The 12971-nt window shown below is 28.0% G+C and overlaps 2 protein-coding genes across 2 annotated transcripts in view; one reads left to right on the top strand and one right to left on the bottom strand.

Moving 5' to 3' along the window:
* Positions 1-5658, bottom strand: part of LOC103569642 (bicaudal D-related protein homolog) — a 45347-nt gene extending 39689 nt beyond the window's left edge. Inside the window, exon 1 of the mRNA XM_008547019.3 lies at positions 3475-5658. Coding sequence (XP_008545241.1) covers positions 3475-3717 — 243 coding nt within the window. The 5' untranslated portion in view covers positions 3718-5658. The remainder of the gene's footprint in view (positions 1-3474) is intronic.
* A 1818-nt stretch (positions 5659-7476) lies between these two features.
* Positions 7477-12970, top strand: LOC103569640 (coiled-coil domain-containing protein 63). The gene is made up of 6 exons (XM_053739321.1): positions 7477-7798; positions 8736-9439; positions 10524-10747; positions 10808-11070; positions 12383-12672; positions 12787-12970. The coding sequence occupies exons 2-6, from the start codon at positions 8754-8756 to the stop codon at positions 12968-12970; spliced, it is 1647 nt and encodes a 548-aa protein (XP_053595296.1). The 5' UTR covers positions 7477-7798; positions 8736-8753.
* Position 12971: the final 1 nt, after the last annotated feature.

Here is a 12971-nt window from a genome sequence, read left to right as displayed (position 1 = left end):
TTTTGACGTCAATTGACATGTAATTGTCAGTTAGTTTCTCATGATATGAATGAACATAAAAATGACGATCATTTCGCATCGCTAATTTTATCTAATGATTAGTTGATTATTATTAATAAATTTCTGTATAATTATAGATATTTACATATAAATATGCATAGAAAAAAAATTTATGTTTTTAAAAAATGTGTTATAATAAAATTTAAAAAAATATTCAAACTTTAAGCTGACTTAACTTTATACACTATGAAGTAGAGCATGCATATACTATCTGCATGATGGGTAGTTTAGATTAATTTCTTACTTCTACTTCAATTTTATTGATTTTTCTCTAGTGCTTCAGCAATAATTTATAACTATTGATTATATACTAAAGTACAGTACGTGTAGTTTACAGTTAATAATATTAAGTACCCAATAATTTTTATTTTACTAAAGTGGAAATATGAAATAAAAAAAAATTGATATTTCTCTATTTAAAAAACAAAAAATTAATTAAAAATTTTCGTCTATTTACATTATAAATGTTTTGACAATTTTTTATATTTTATGTAAAAATTATTAAAATAAAAAAAGAGCCAACAATATTTCATCATTTGTCAGGAAAGTTTTTTTTTATAGACCATTGAGTAAGTTAATGCAGCGTAACTGTTCTCATTTTATAATTAAAAATTTTTATCTAATGGATAGACAGAATCCCGACTCACAAGTTTAAACAAATAGAGGTAAAGACAATCTCGCGGGTAAGCTCAGATATTAAGTGTTAAGATGACAGTATTATATTTACTCTGTAAATAGAGGTCAAAAAGAGCCGAACGGTAAAGCACGGAAAGGCAGGCAGAGCGTGTTACCGGGCATTGTCTTTTTTTACTCTTGGGCTAAGTTGCTCAAGCCCAAGTGCCTTGTTTCCACGCTTTCATAGCTTTTTAAATTCTTATCGCACCAAATCACAATTATACATTACATATTGCAATTTACATTGTAATGATATTTTTTTTTATTTTTACAATTATTTCACCCATTTTTTACTATTAATTTTTCATTATATTTGGATAAAAAAAATAACTTAAGGGGGACCGCCTGAAAAAACGTTGATTTTTGGAAATTTTTTTGAAGAAAACTATTCCATAGAATGTTTTAATGTTTTAAGGATGTATTTGTGGATATATAATGAATACAAGATCAAATTTTTGCACCAAAAAATTCAAAATTCAGCGAGTTATTCACAATCTCCCAACGCTAAAAAAAAAGTCCCCCCCCCACTGATGCAGTGATAACGACCTTCGCAGTACCGGAAATCAAAAAAACCAAAAAGTTTATTAAACTAGAAGGTATTTTCCGTACCATGACCCTCGGGCTAAGAAAAAATTGAAATTTAATAAAACGGCGGGGTTTTTAAAAAAAATCAAATTTCGCGCTAAAATTTGACGATTTTTGGCCAGCTAAAATTACATTTTTGATTCGTTCGGAAAACTGGAGTTTCGTGGTACCTAGAAACATATATAAAAGAAGCTGCGATTCGAATCAAATCGATCGGATGATTTGTCTTCGAGTTAACTGCAGCAATTTTGAAAAATGGATTTTCGAGAACGGATAAGCGGCTGCTTTTCAGATGGCTGTAACTCAAAAAAACTATTCGAGATATGCAATAGAAATGGTATTATATTATTTTTGAAAGTATTGACTATCGAAACATGAATTAAAAAAAAATGAATTGATTTTTCAAAATTTCTTACGAGTCCCCCTTAATATTTATTTATATTTTTTTTTGTTTTTTTATTTCAATTGACCTAGTTATCAAAAATCATTTGTTTTTATGGGACCGCATGTTTTATGTTTATTTAATGAAACCTAATTGATTATATCAGTATCAAAACTATCTTATCATTATTCATTACGTATATGACTTTGCAGTAAACGATAACGTTTAATGCTATTTATATGTTCATTTTCTGTAGGCTTCAAGGCCGTAAATACATTTTTTTATCCTTTTTCTATCGAAAAGATCAATTTCTTTTTTTAATTTGAATAAATGCATGTACGTTAATTATTAATTTATTTAACTATATTAACTATAATGATGATAATAAAGGTAATAAAAAAAAAGACAGAAAATGAGGAAACTAATAATGATTTCAAGGAATGATAAGTTATAAGAAAATGGTTGTTTTTTATAAAACTTTATGTGGTAATTAAATATAAAAAATTAGTTATTCAATTTATATTTAGATCTATTGATTTTAGAATTTTAATTACATTTCTTTAGATAATATACCGGAAAATGAATATTCATATTCATATATATTTAAATTTTTATTGTTAATTAATGTTCCACGTCATGAGTTATTATTATGTATTTTATAAATATATAATTTTAAAATATAACTGCACCAGTTTTTTAAAATTCACGTATTAATTAATTCGTTTTGGTACAGTAATTACTAAAATAAATATATCATCTCAGAAAAATTGTAAAAGTTATAAATAAATTAGTTTCCCAACAATTTGTTTTAAAATTATTCAATATATAAAGTTTCTATTGCAGCAATTTTTTCGACCAATTAACCAACTTTAGTTTAACAAATATTTTTTCCTATGTATATATATATGAGTCATAACGTTTTTTAATAGTTTAGAGCTTTTACCTGATAAAATTTTATCAAAAACAACAATTCATTTTTTATTTATCAACATAATTGTTTTATAGAATAAAAGTGTATATAAATTTATAAATATATAAAAAGAGTTGTGTGAGTTAGAATATATTAATCATATCTCTTTAAAACAATATTCATTTATCAGTAAAATATTTGTACAGAATGATTATTTTATTTTAAAATAATACCGAAAAATAAAAAATATTAATTTAAGACAATTATTATTCTATGGAAAAAAAACCATTGTTATAAATAATAATAATAATAATACAGTAGGACCTCGTTATAAGACTATTAGTTTCTCTCTTAAACTATCGCGATACCTGGTTTATAAAAAAGACAGCAATATAGACTAATAACGAGGTTCGACTGTAATAATAATAATATTAATAATAAATATGAGATACGAGCTGTTAAAATAAAAAAAAAATGTATTATATATTTTACGTAAAAATTAATTAAGATTGATAAATATGAAATCAGCGAAGGTAATATAATGTAATGTAAGTAGGTATTAAATGAATACAAGTGAAATTAAAATATAGAGAAAATGAGATCACCGATAGCTCAGTTGGTGAAAGTATATTTTTAAAAAAAAATAACAAGATTCTAGGTTTAAGTCACTGGGGTGAAGATTTTTTTCGGTAATTACATAAACGTCTCATATGTTAACTGTCATATGTGCACTCTGACATATACTATGAATTTAAATTTAAATATTATGCCGACAAGTATGCAGTCGACTATATGAAATATTATATGCTAAATGTCTACGAAGAATAACAACAATATTATGTATATATATATAAACACTTACTTCAAGTTTATTTGCATATTCTTCAGCGATGGCTTCACTCTGTCTCGTAAGTTCCTGATTTCTTTCAAGTAATGCTTTTCCAAGTTCAGCAGCAAGCACAAGATCTCTCTCACGTTGCTTAAGAAGTTCATGTGGATTTCCCACATCATCATCACTATCCAAAGAGTGTCTTCTTGTTTGTAAATCAGATATCATATCTTCTAGCGAAAATGGCTCTAATTGACCATCTTTCTTTGGCAGCATTGTTATAACTATTTATTTCAAAACGGCAATAAGTCCATTTATATATCAAACTATATGTCTTTAAATTTAATACCAACAAATTTTATCGTCGCGGGTGCTACACCGCGACGTTATCAATACTACGTCAATACATTCAATGACGTATTACGTATGATCGTTAATGATTTGTTGCAGTGTTACTTTATTTATTTACTTTTCTTTTTCTACAATTAAACTATTACTCTATGACGTTTTAATAGGTCCCATAAATATTTAACTGTCGACATCGATTATCAGTTATTACGTCACATATATCCTGATGATCTTTATTAATTTAAATGCTTGTTAGATTTTCCTATAGCTCCATAACTTGAGTCATAGTCACCTTACTTTAGACAAAAATAATTTCAGTTATTTTTAAATCACTAAATAATTTATTGTAAAGTTATTATAATTGAAATAAAATATGTGCGAGTATAAAAGCTTTTGAATAACTCGAGACAGTGTCAATATTCCGTGTGTTTGGATACGACAGTGAGTCATTAAATAATAAAAGCAATATAATTAATTGCCTCGAGGTAAAATCGACCGCACGAGTTACTTTTTTTTTTATTTTTTACATAAACTTTTACCACGTGGCCTCGACAATTAATTCATTTATTTAAGTCCATGACATTATACCTTCAGTACGCAGACATCTATCAGCAGTTTTTTCATTAGATAAAAACATCGTTATCTGTTCAATAACACTTATGATAAATTTCACTATTTATTTATTTTTTTTATATTCGAATTGTTTTAATTTATTTTAGTAAATGTCTACATTGTTTTATTTTTTTCGTCGAATAAAAAAAAATTCCTTTTGAATAAATTATACTGATATTTTTACGTAGGTGGTGACACGCAAGTTATTTATTGATTATTATAACACAGATCTATTTATTGTTAGTCACATTACTGAATTATTTAGTAATTACTCTATTATTATTATTTAATTATTTTTTTTTTATATTAATATTTTTGAAATATTATTATTAAATAAATTGAGCAATAAAGCAGTTAATGTTGAATAAACACAGCTGTTCTCACACAATTATATTATTATTTAAAATATAAAAATTCCATTTGATTTGGTTCGTTTATTATTTGCTATTGTAAAAGCGTCACTGTATTATTACAATAAACAGTAAATTAACAGGAAATGAATTTCACAAAAAAAATTTATTGTCAGTAAAATTATAAAAAATAATAATAGGAAACCTGATTTATTATTTTAGGATAAAAAAATAAATCCTCGATTTTTTATCGTCGTACATTAACTTCACTTAACTTTAAATCCAATTGTTAAAGTGATGAAATTATCGTTGATACTTTACACGTGATAAATGGATTTTATTTACCATACGTACAGTGCGATATATTACTGTATTTACAAATGACGTTGGTAAAAAAATAAATTCCATCGCTGCTTTTATTTATTATTTTACTGTATATAATAACAATAATAAACAGTGACTCATACTCAGCTCGTGATCGGAAAATAAATATTACGGAATCATCCTGTATCCTGGAACGACTACAAGAACAAAAAGGAGTGTTATATCCTCCACTTTGTATAAACAGTAACAACAAGAACCACCACCACCTTCCCTCTTTTCTGTTATTTATATATATATGTATATATATTTCTTCCTTTCACTGATCGACGTCACACTTCGGCGTTCTCTTTCACGCTCCAAATTTATCAAATGTTTATGTCGGTTATAAACAATGATCTATAGTCGCGGTGTTGCCTGTAATGAGTGATACAAACAGGACTATTTACACAAAAATAAAATGTTTAAAAAAAAAAAATATAAAATCCAGATTAATGATATTTCTTCAAAACTATGCTACTCCACAGAACTTTACTCCAAAACAGACTCACTGCTGACTGTTGTTCTATACTCGTGCGCGGCTGGTACCCGGTTTAGAGCGATACCTGCCTGCTACCCCCTCTATTTGGTCAATCCTCGCCCCCACCAGGTACTAAATTTACACTAACATAATATACTGTCTACCTATATAATAATGTACTGAGCTTAAACATTTACTAGCATACTACTGAACTTAATACTGTGCACCACTGGGTACTGTGCACTGTGCTTGGCTATGTTCAATACCATTCCATCGTCTGGGTAGTCAATATATATGCATATGTATGTATAAAGTAATATACCTACAGTCTGAACAGTCAACCTGGTCTGATCCCCCACTAGACCACCTGGTAACCAGGTGAATATTATACCATATGACTATTACTCCCACACCGCAAAATTGCTGTGCATTTTACTTTTACATTATTAATAAATAATAGAATATATATTTATATGTATATAAATTCATAAACCAATGACTACCGGATAATGGCTTTGAATTTAACCGACGATACTAGTAAGCAAACGCACTTTAATGTTATAGTGATTATGATATATAATTCATGTAGGAAGTATATGATTATATGCAAAGTATGTAATAAGAAGAGTAAGCTTGGAATCATCCCTCATTAAGATATAATACCAGATTAAGAATATAAAAAAGCTTTAGGGGAGAGTGGAGTAACTACGAACGAGTTAATAACAAAAGCTGATGTGGAAAAAAAGTAAGTGGGAATTTAGTTAATTTGTTGGCTAATTATAAACATTAATTAATGATTTTTGTAATTTTTAACCAGCGTAATTTTAAACATATATAATATGTTTTATGGTAAAGTGGCCAACAGAAATCCACTGAAGTTGAGAATGAAATTTTTGTTTATATATTGAGTAATTTTTATTATTTGATTACACCCCGCTTGTAATTCCCTCACTTTGCCCTAAATCGTAATAAAGCAAAGAATATAAAAAATTAAATTAAATAGTTATCGAGATACTAATAATTATTAATTATTATTAATATATACTGTAAAAAATGACCGGAGTAAGTCCAAGCGGTGTAGGTGTTAAAATCGGCGGTGTTAAATTTCAACAGCGAAAGCGATGTAAAAATAACGCCGCCGCCGGTGTAGATATTCTTTGTCGGTTTTAAAATATTTTACTTTGTGAATATTTTTACTTGCTCGATCACTATAATTGTTAATAAATGATATTTTTTATTAATTTTTATAAAGAACTGACTTTTTTTGGGTTTGATAATTTTTAAAGTTAAAATTTCAAGCGGTTATCCCGCTTTAACACCGCGGAATTACTCCTACACCGGTGAAATTTCATTTTAACATCGGGCGGAGTTAAAATGAGTCCATTTTTAACACCGCTCTTTTTGCAGTGTAACATTAGTATTTTCTTTTCTAAATTAATAAATCACTATTTATAAATATAAAAAATTAAATATTGACAAGTACATAACACGTGTTTAATAAAAATAGCAAAGTCGTGAGAATATTGACACATGCTCGACAACACTGCTGAAGGTGTTTCAGAAATTTAGATTAAAAACTGAACACTTGTATACGTGTGAAAAAACAGGTCAATAAAAGAAACTGGTAGTGATTATTGGATTTAAACTTGTTTGTTTTTTGTTATGAGATATTGTAAAAATAATATATATTAGACGACTAATAAAAAAAAATTTGAGCAATAATTTGCGATTTAATGACAAGATTTATCTTATTAAACTTCAATGACTATACAAATAATCAAAATATCTGAAATTTAATTGGTAAGGATTTATTAAACAATTAAATTTAAATCATAATTAATAAATTTGGTATTAATCTGGGCCGTCACATAATGACTGCAGGTCACTCGTTGTTTGATAAATGAATTATTCGAAAATTTCAGCGGGAATAAATTTAAATTTTGAACATCGAAATAAACAAGGAAACGATTGGATGCCCGTGGCAACGTAAAAAACAATTTTGTTAGCCCGGATGTTCAACTGTATAGGGTTGTAAGTAAAGTAGCAGATGTCTCTTTGAAAATGAACGCGTTAAGGGAGGATCATTGTAACACTCAATAAGGAAGTTATTTTTTTGATGTCTTCCGGAAAAGTTTAACAAAACAGATGGAATATTTTACCTTTTAATATTTTATTTCTATGTCCTTTAATCAATTGGTTTTTAAAGGTAAGGTATTTATACAATTGATGTTCGATTGATTTAATAATTAATTATTGCAACATTTTAATTGTTTAATATACACAGTAAAAAATATTGTGTTAAAATCAACACAATCTGTGTGTTAGAAACGGTCTACACAATATTTGTGTTATTTTTCAACACAGACTATTTATGTTGATTTTGAACACAAAATTTGTGTTAAAATTTCGACACAAAATTCGAGTAATATGAGAAGTAACTTTAACACTTTTTAAATGTTAATGGTGACACAAAAAAAGTGTTAACTTGTACATTTTATTTTCGTACCATAAATTATTTTTAGGTTATCAAAAGTGTCAACAATTGTTATTTAACATTGAACTATTATGTGATAGTAAACATGATCCTAAAGTTAGCAGACAGTTAACAATTTTTGAATTTTTTTATCAACAAATCAATTACGAAAAAAAAAAAAAATATACGCATGTAGAAAAGTAAAAAAACCACAGATGCAATTTTTTAAATATTTTTTTTTTTTTTTAACTATACGAATCATGAACTTTGTCAACTTAGTTTTTTTATGTCCAATTGAAAATAAATAAAATCAATGTCACAAAAATAATAACTAACCAAGCAAAACTAATGCTTAATGACGCTTCCCACTTGAATAGAAGGAAGACATTTTTTTTAACACAATTCAACTGTCGCTTCAACACTTTTTTTGTGTTGATTATAAAGTAACACTTAATAAATGTTGATAATATCGATTTTTATACTAGGTAACACTTTTAAAGTGTTTAATAGTGAATTGATTCAAAATTTTAAAGTAACACAGATAATTATGTTGATTTGACACAAAATAATCAACACAAAAAATTTAACACGGACCGTTTTTAACACACTGTGTAAATAATTTATAAATAAATTGACTTTTATATTAATTATTTTTTAACAATTCTACTAGATTATTTAATTGTAAATAATGGCATACCGACAACAACCAATTCAAGATGAGTTGGAGATGGAAACAATGGCAGAAGCTGAATTGTCAAGACTAAAACGTCAGTATCGAATGATGGAAAATGATCGCACTACTTATGGAGAAAAAGCCCGTTTACAGCTTCGTAATCAACAGAATATGATTGAACGTTTAGAATACGAAAAATCAGAGCTTCTATTGGCTATAAAAACATCAAAATCAGAATCAAATGCTAAAAAAGATGAAGAGATGGATGAAAAGTTAAAATTTTTACTGAGTCAACGTGAAAAATACATTAAAATGATAAATAACGAACGACAACAAATTGATGAATTACAAGAACAAATAATAAAAGTATGTAAAGAAGTTGTTGGATTAAAAATGAAAATACGAACAGATTCACAGTCACGAGAAATAACTGAAAAGCATAATCGCATGATTGGTATTCTGGAGAATCGACTTGACGTTGCAACAAAACGATTTAACATTGTCGTTGCTGAGAATGCACAGCTTCGTGCTAAAATAGATTGTTTACTTAAGGAACGTACTCAATTCAATATTCTCTGGGCTAAAATGATTGGCCAGCTAAATACTGGCAAAATGGTAATCAGTGATATTATTGAACAGGCGACAATAACATTTAATCAACGTGATGAAGAGCTTAATAAAATTTATGCTTTAAGAGAACGGTAATACTAATAATAATAAATTTCATTAATTTGAATAATTTTAGACTGTAAAAATTTTTAAAGTAATCGCGGATTAAATTCAGAGTGAATGTGACACGAATGATTTTTTATTTATTTAATCTCCTCGGTATGAAATTCATTAAAGAGGAGAGTTCTCTTTGGTGTTGCAATTTCAAATCGAAGTATCTACGGATTGAAATAAAATCCACGTCACTCCGAAATCTCTCGGTTGAAAAAAAAATTCCTATTCAGTAAATATGTAAAATGAATTTTGTTAACGCCGGAACTCCACGTGACGGAGTGAATTGGATTTAAATATGAATGTAATAAAAGTATCTTATACACCTTATGGAATCGATATTCTATACCGATATAACTATACTCCCCATATAACAATTTTTTTCAATTCTTGAGCAAGCCTGCTCTCAAGATCGATAGGTGCTAGTGTCTTTTTCTACATATGTGTCTTGCTATAGGTACTAGTGACCAGATTTGAATTGCAAGCCTTGCACAAGAAATTCATGCCAGATTATAAATCAACTCTGAAGGAAGATTATAGTTGAAAATAGTTGCGCATGGCTTGCTCAAGATCTGCTCAAGACTCAAAATTGATCTTCAGCCTTGAGCAAATCTTGAATAAGCCATGCGTTAGTACCTACTGTAAGTTATATTGGTGCAAGAAATGCGTCAGACACTTTTTCATTGAACCGTGTTCAAAATATCTTCAATATTCTTGCATACGATACCATGAGCAAGACATACACAAATCTTCAAGACATAGGTTTCTTGATACACGATCTTGCGAAAGACACATACGTAGAAAAAGGCACTAGTAGCTAGGGGTCTTGCTCAAGATCCTTACTCCAGAATCTTGTTCAAATACGTGTTATTAGGGTAGATGTATACAATAGTTTATGTAATAAGTACACGATGAAAAACGCCGTTAAATGTCTAAAGTCAAAATTTACTTGAAAAAATTTAACTTAATAAAAAAAATGTTAACTTTAGTGTTATGTCATATTAATTAATGGAAATATGTAAGGTCTTAAAGATTCAAACTTCGTACTGAATTTTATTTTGTTAGAGGAACAAGAGATTTGAAGGCTCACACATCGGAAATGTGTGAATTACAACGTACACTTGATAATGAATTAAAACTACAAGAATTTCTAGGAGTTAAAGGACAGTACCGAGAAACTGCTGATTTAAATACTAGAAAAGAAGCAGAGCTTCGTATGAAACAAGAAGAAAAACAAAACAAAATAGCATCTTATAGTGAAATTTTAGATCTAATTAAGCAATTTACTGGTTAGTAAGATTCAGTATAGTAAATATATAAGTATGTAAATATTTAATTTTAAATTGCAGGTGAAAATGACATCGATAATCTTTCAAATTATTTTCTCAAGCAAGAAGAAGAAAACTTTGCCTTGTTTAGTTACGTTAATGAACTTAATGATGAATTAGAAGGTTTACAAATACGCGTGGCTCAATTACGAGATGATATTGATGAAGCAAGAGCGTTAAATGCTCGTCGTGGTTGTCAGCAAGCAGAGACACTTGAAAAAATAGATAAAGAGTTGGAAGAACAGGAAAATAAAGCTACTGCTGCTGAGGATAATTTAGTTAAAGTAAGTATTCATTATTTTTAATCCTCCAGTCACATTTCTGCTAAAAATCATAAACCTCATAAGGAATCTATAAGACTTTAGCATCTTTTATCAACTATACTCATATAGCAATTTTTCCCAAGCCTGGTTATCAGTACACTAGTCTACGTCTTTATATATCTATGGATCTTCCTGCAGACACTGATACAAAGTTTTAAATTGCAGGTCTTGTACAAGACTTAAAAAAAACTTTTTGTTATGTTATACTTCATGACTTATGCAAGAATATTGAAGATGTCTTCCTCAATGTGCATTGGTACAGTGAGTTGAGTTCTTCTACCAGAAATCACTTGCATATACTAACGCATGTCTTACGTCAGATCTGTTCAAGAAGTGTCATATTACGTTATCTATCTCACTTCTGGCTTTGTCACTTTATCCCCTCCATTGGCATACGATACAGGGTCCTGGATTAAAAGGACAGAGATAGATGAGATATATAGATAGTATAAGATAAGACTTTTTAAGCAGATATGCGTTAGTGTCAGCAAGTAATTTCTGGTACAAATCCCGCTCAAGATACGCGTAAGTAACATTATTAAGTCATCTAGAGCAAAACATCTTCAATGTTCTTTTATACAATATCACGTCCAAGTCCTGCAACAATCTTGTCTTAGAATCTTGTATTAATATCTTGTGACAGATTGATAGGTATATAAAGATGTAGACACCTAGGGCTCTTCCGTAAGATACTTTCATAAAAATAGTACGTCTACTACAAGATTGTCTTGTGTACGTAATAAAATTAATTGATATTTTTATAGAGATATTATCTTTCAATTTTTATAAAAGTTAATAATGAGTTTTTCATATATTTTGTTTGAGTGCTAAAAAAATTATTATTTAAAAAATGAGGAAAATTACTTTTTGCAGTAACTTTGTTAATTTTAAAAGATTTTAACTAAATTTTGAATCGAACCATTGGAGAATGAGTCTACTTTAGCATAGAAACGATAAAAAAATTGATTTTTACTAAAACGTATATTTATTTTAGTAAAATAAGTGAAAAAGTACCATCGAAAATTTCAAATTTTTTAAGAATAAAATGTAATTGTTTTTTTAAAAATATCTCTGTAAAAATTTCATTATTCGAAAAATTACGAGAAATCTTTTTTTGTAGTGATTTAAATTTTTTTACAACAAAAGTATTTGGTACTTGTTTTTTTATTTGAATAGCTATTGAGATATTTGGATTTGAAAGTTGTCTGAAGTCTTTTAGGTCTCAATGTGACTTTTAAAGTTTAAGATAAAAATTATTTCTTTATATTTTTAGTGTAATGAAGTAATCGAAAAATTACTCGAAGGAATAGATGGACTTTTCCATTCAATTGGTTGTGATAATTCTTCAATTTTAAATCTTCTTGGTGACAATAATCATGTGACAATGAATAACATAATGCTCTACTTGGGAATTATCGAAAAAAGAATAACTGAAATGCTCAATAAGGTCCACTGGGTCGATTCAAATGGAAAATCTGATACTGTTAGATTGGATGAAGAACGTAAACCTAAATTAAATATTCCAGTATTATCTGAAATAGCTCCATCACAACCTTGTTCCTTGTAAGTTCCTTATTATTCCTTATTATTAAAATTATTCCCATCCAATTTCCTCGCTACTCTATTTAAATTAATCACAATTATTAAATACTCCCTTGGGTTAATTATAAATAACAGATGTGTTGAAAAAGAAGTGCTGCAATCAGTATCTGAAGGTTTAGAAGTTCCGTTAACGCGTAAAGAAATCAAAGAGAAACTCGATACAACTCAATCAATTAATGATAACTCTCAAATATTACATAATGTCTCGGGATGTTATTTACCAGCAGCTCGAAAAATTATGCAAAAACGATATCAATAAA

The sequence above is a fragment of the Microplitis demolitor genome, chromosome 5 (genome assembly GCF_026212275.2).
Source record: "Microplitis demolitor isolate Queensland-Clemson2020A chromosome 5, iyMicDemo2.1a, whole genome shotgun sequence".
Taxonomy (NCBI): Eukaryota; Metazoa; Arthropoda; class Insecta; order Hymenoptera; family Braconidae; genus Microplitis; species Microplitis demolitor.
The sequence above is the reverse complement of the archived record's forward strand: the minus strand, read 5'-3'. Positions and strand labels throughout refer to the sequence as shown.

Coding starts and splice junctions, on each gene's coding strand:
- LOC103569640 (XM_053739321.1), top strand. CDS start 8,754: ATGGCATACCGACAACAACCAATTCAAGATGAGTTGGAGATGGAAACA. Junction 9,440..10,523: donor ATTTATGCTTTAAGAGAACG/GTAATACTAATA, acceptor TTATTTTGTTAG/AGGAACAAGAGATTTGAAGG. Junction 11,071..12,382: donor CTGAGGATAATTTAGTTAAA/GTAAGTATTCAT, acceptor TTATATTTTTAG/TGTAATGAAGTAATCGAAAA.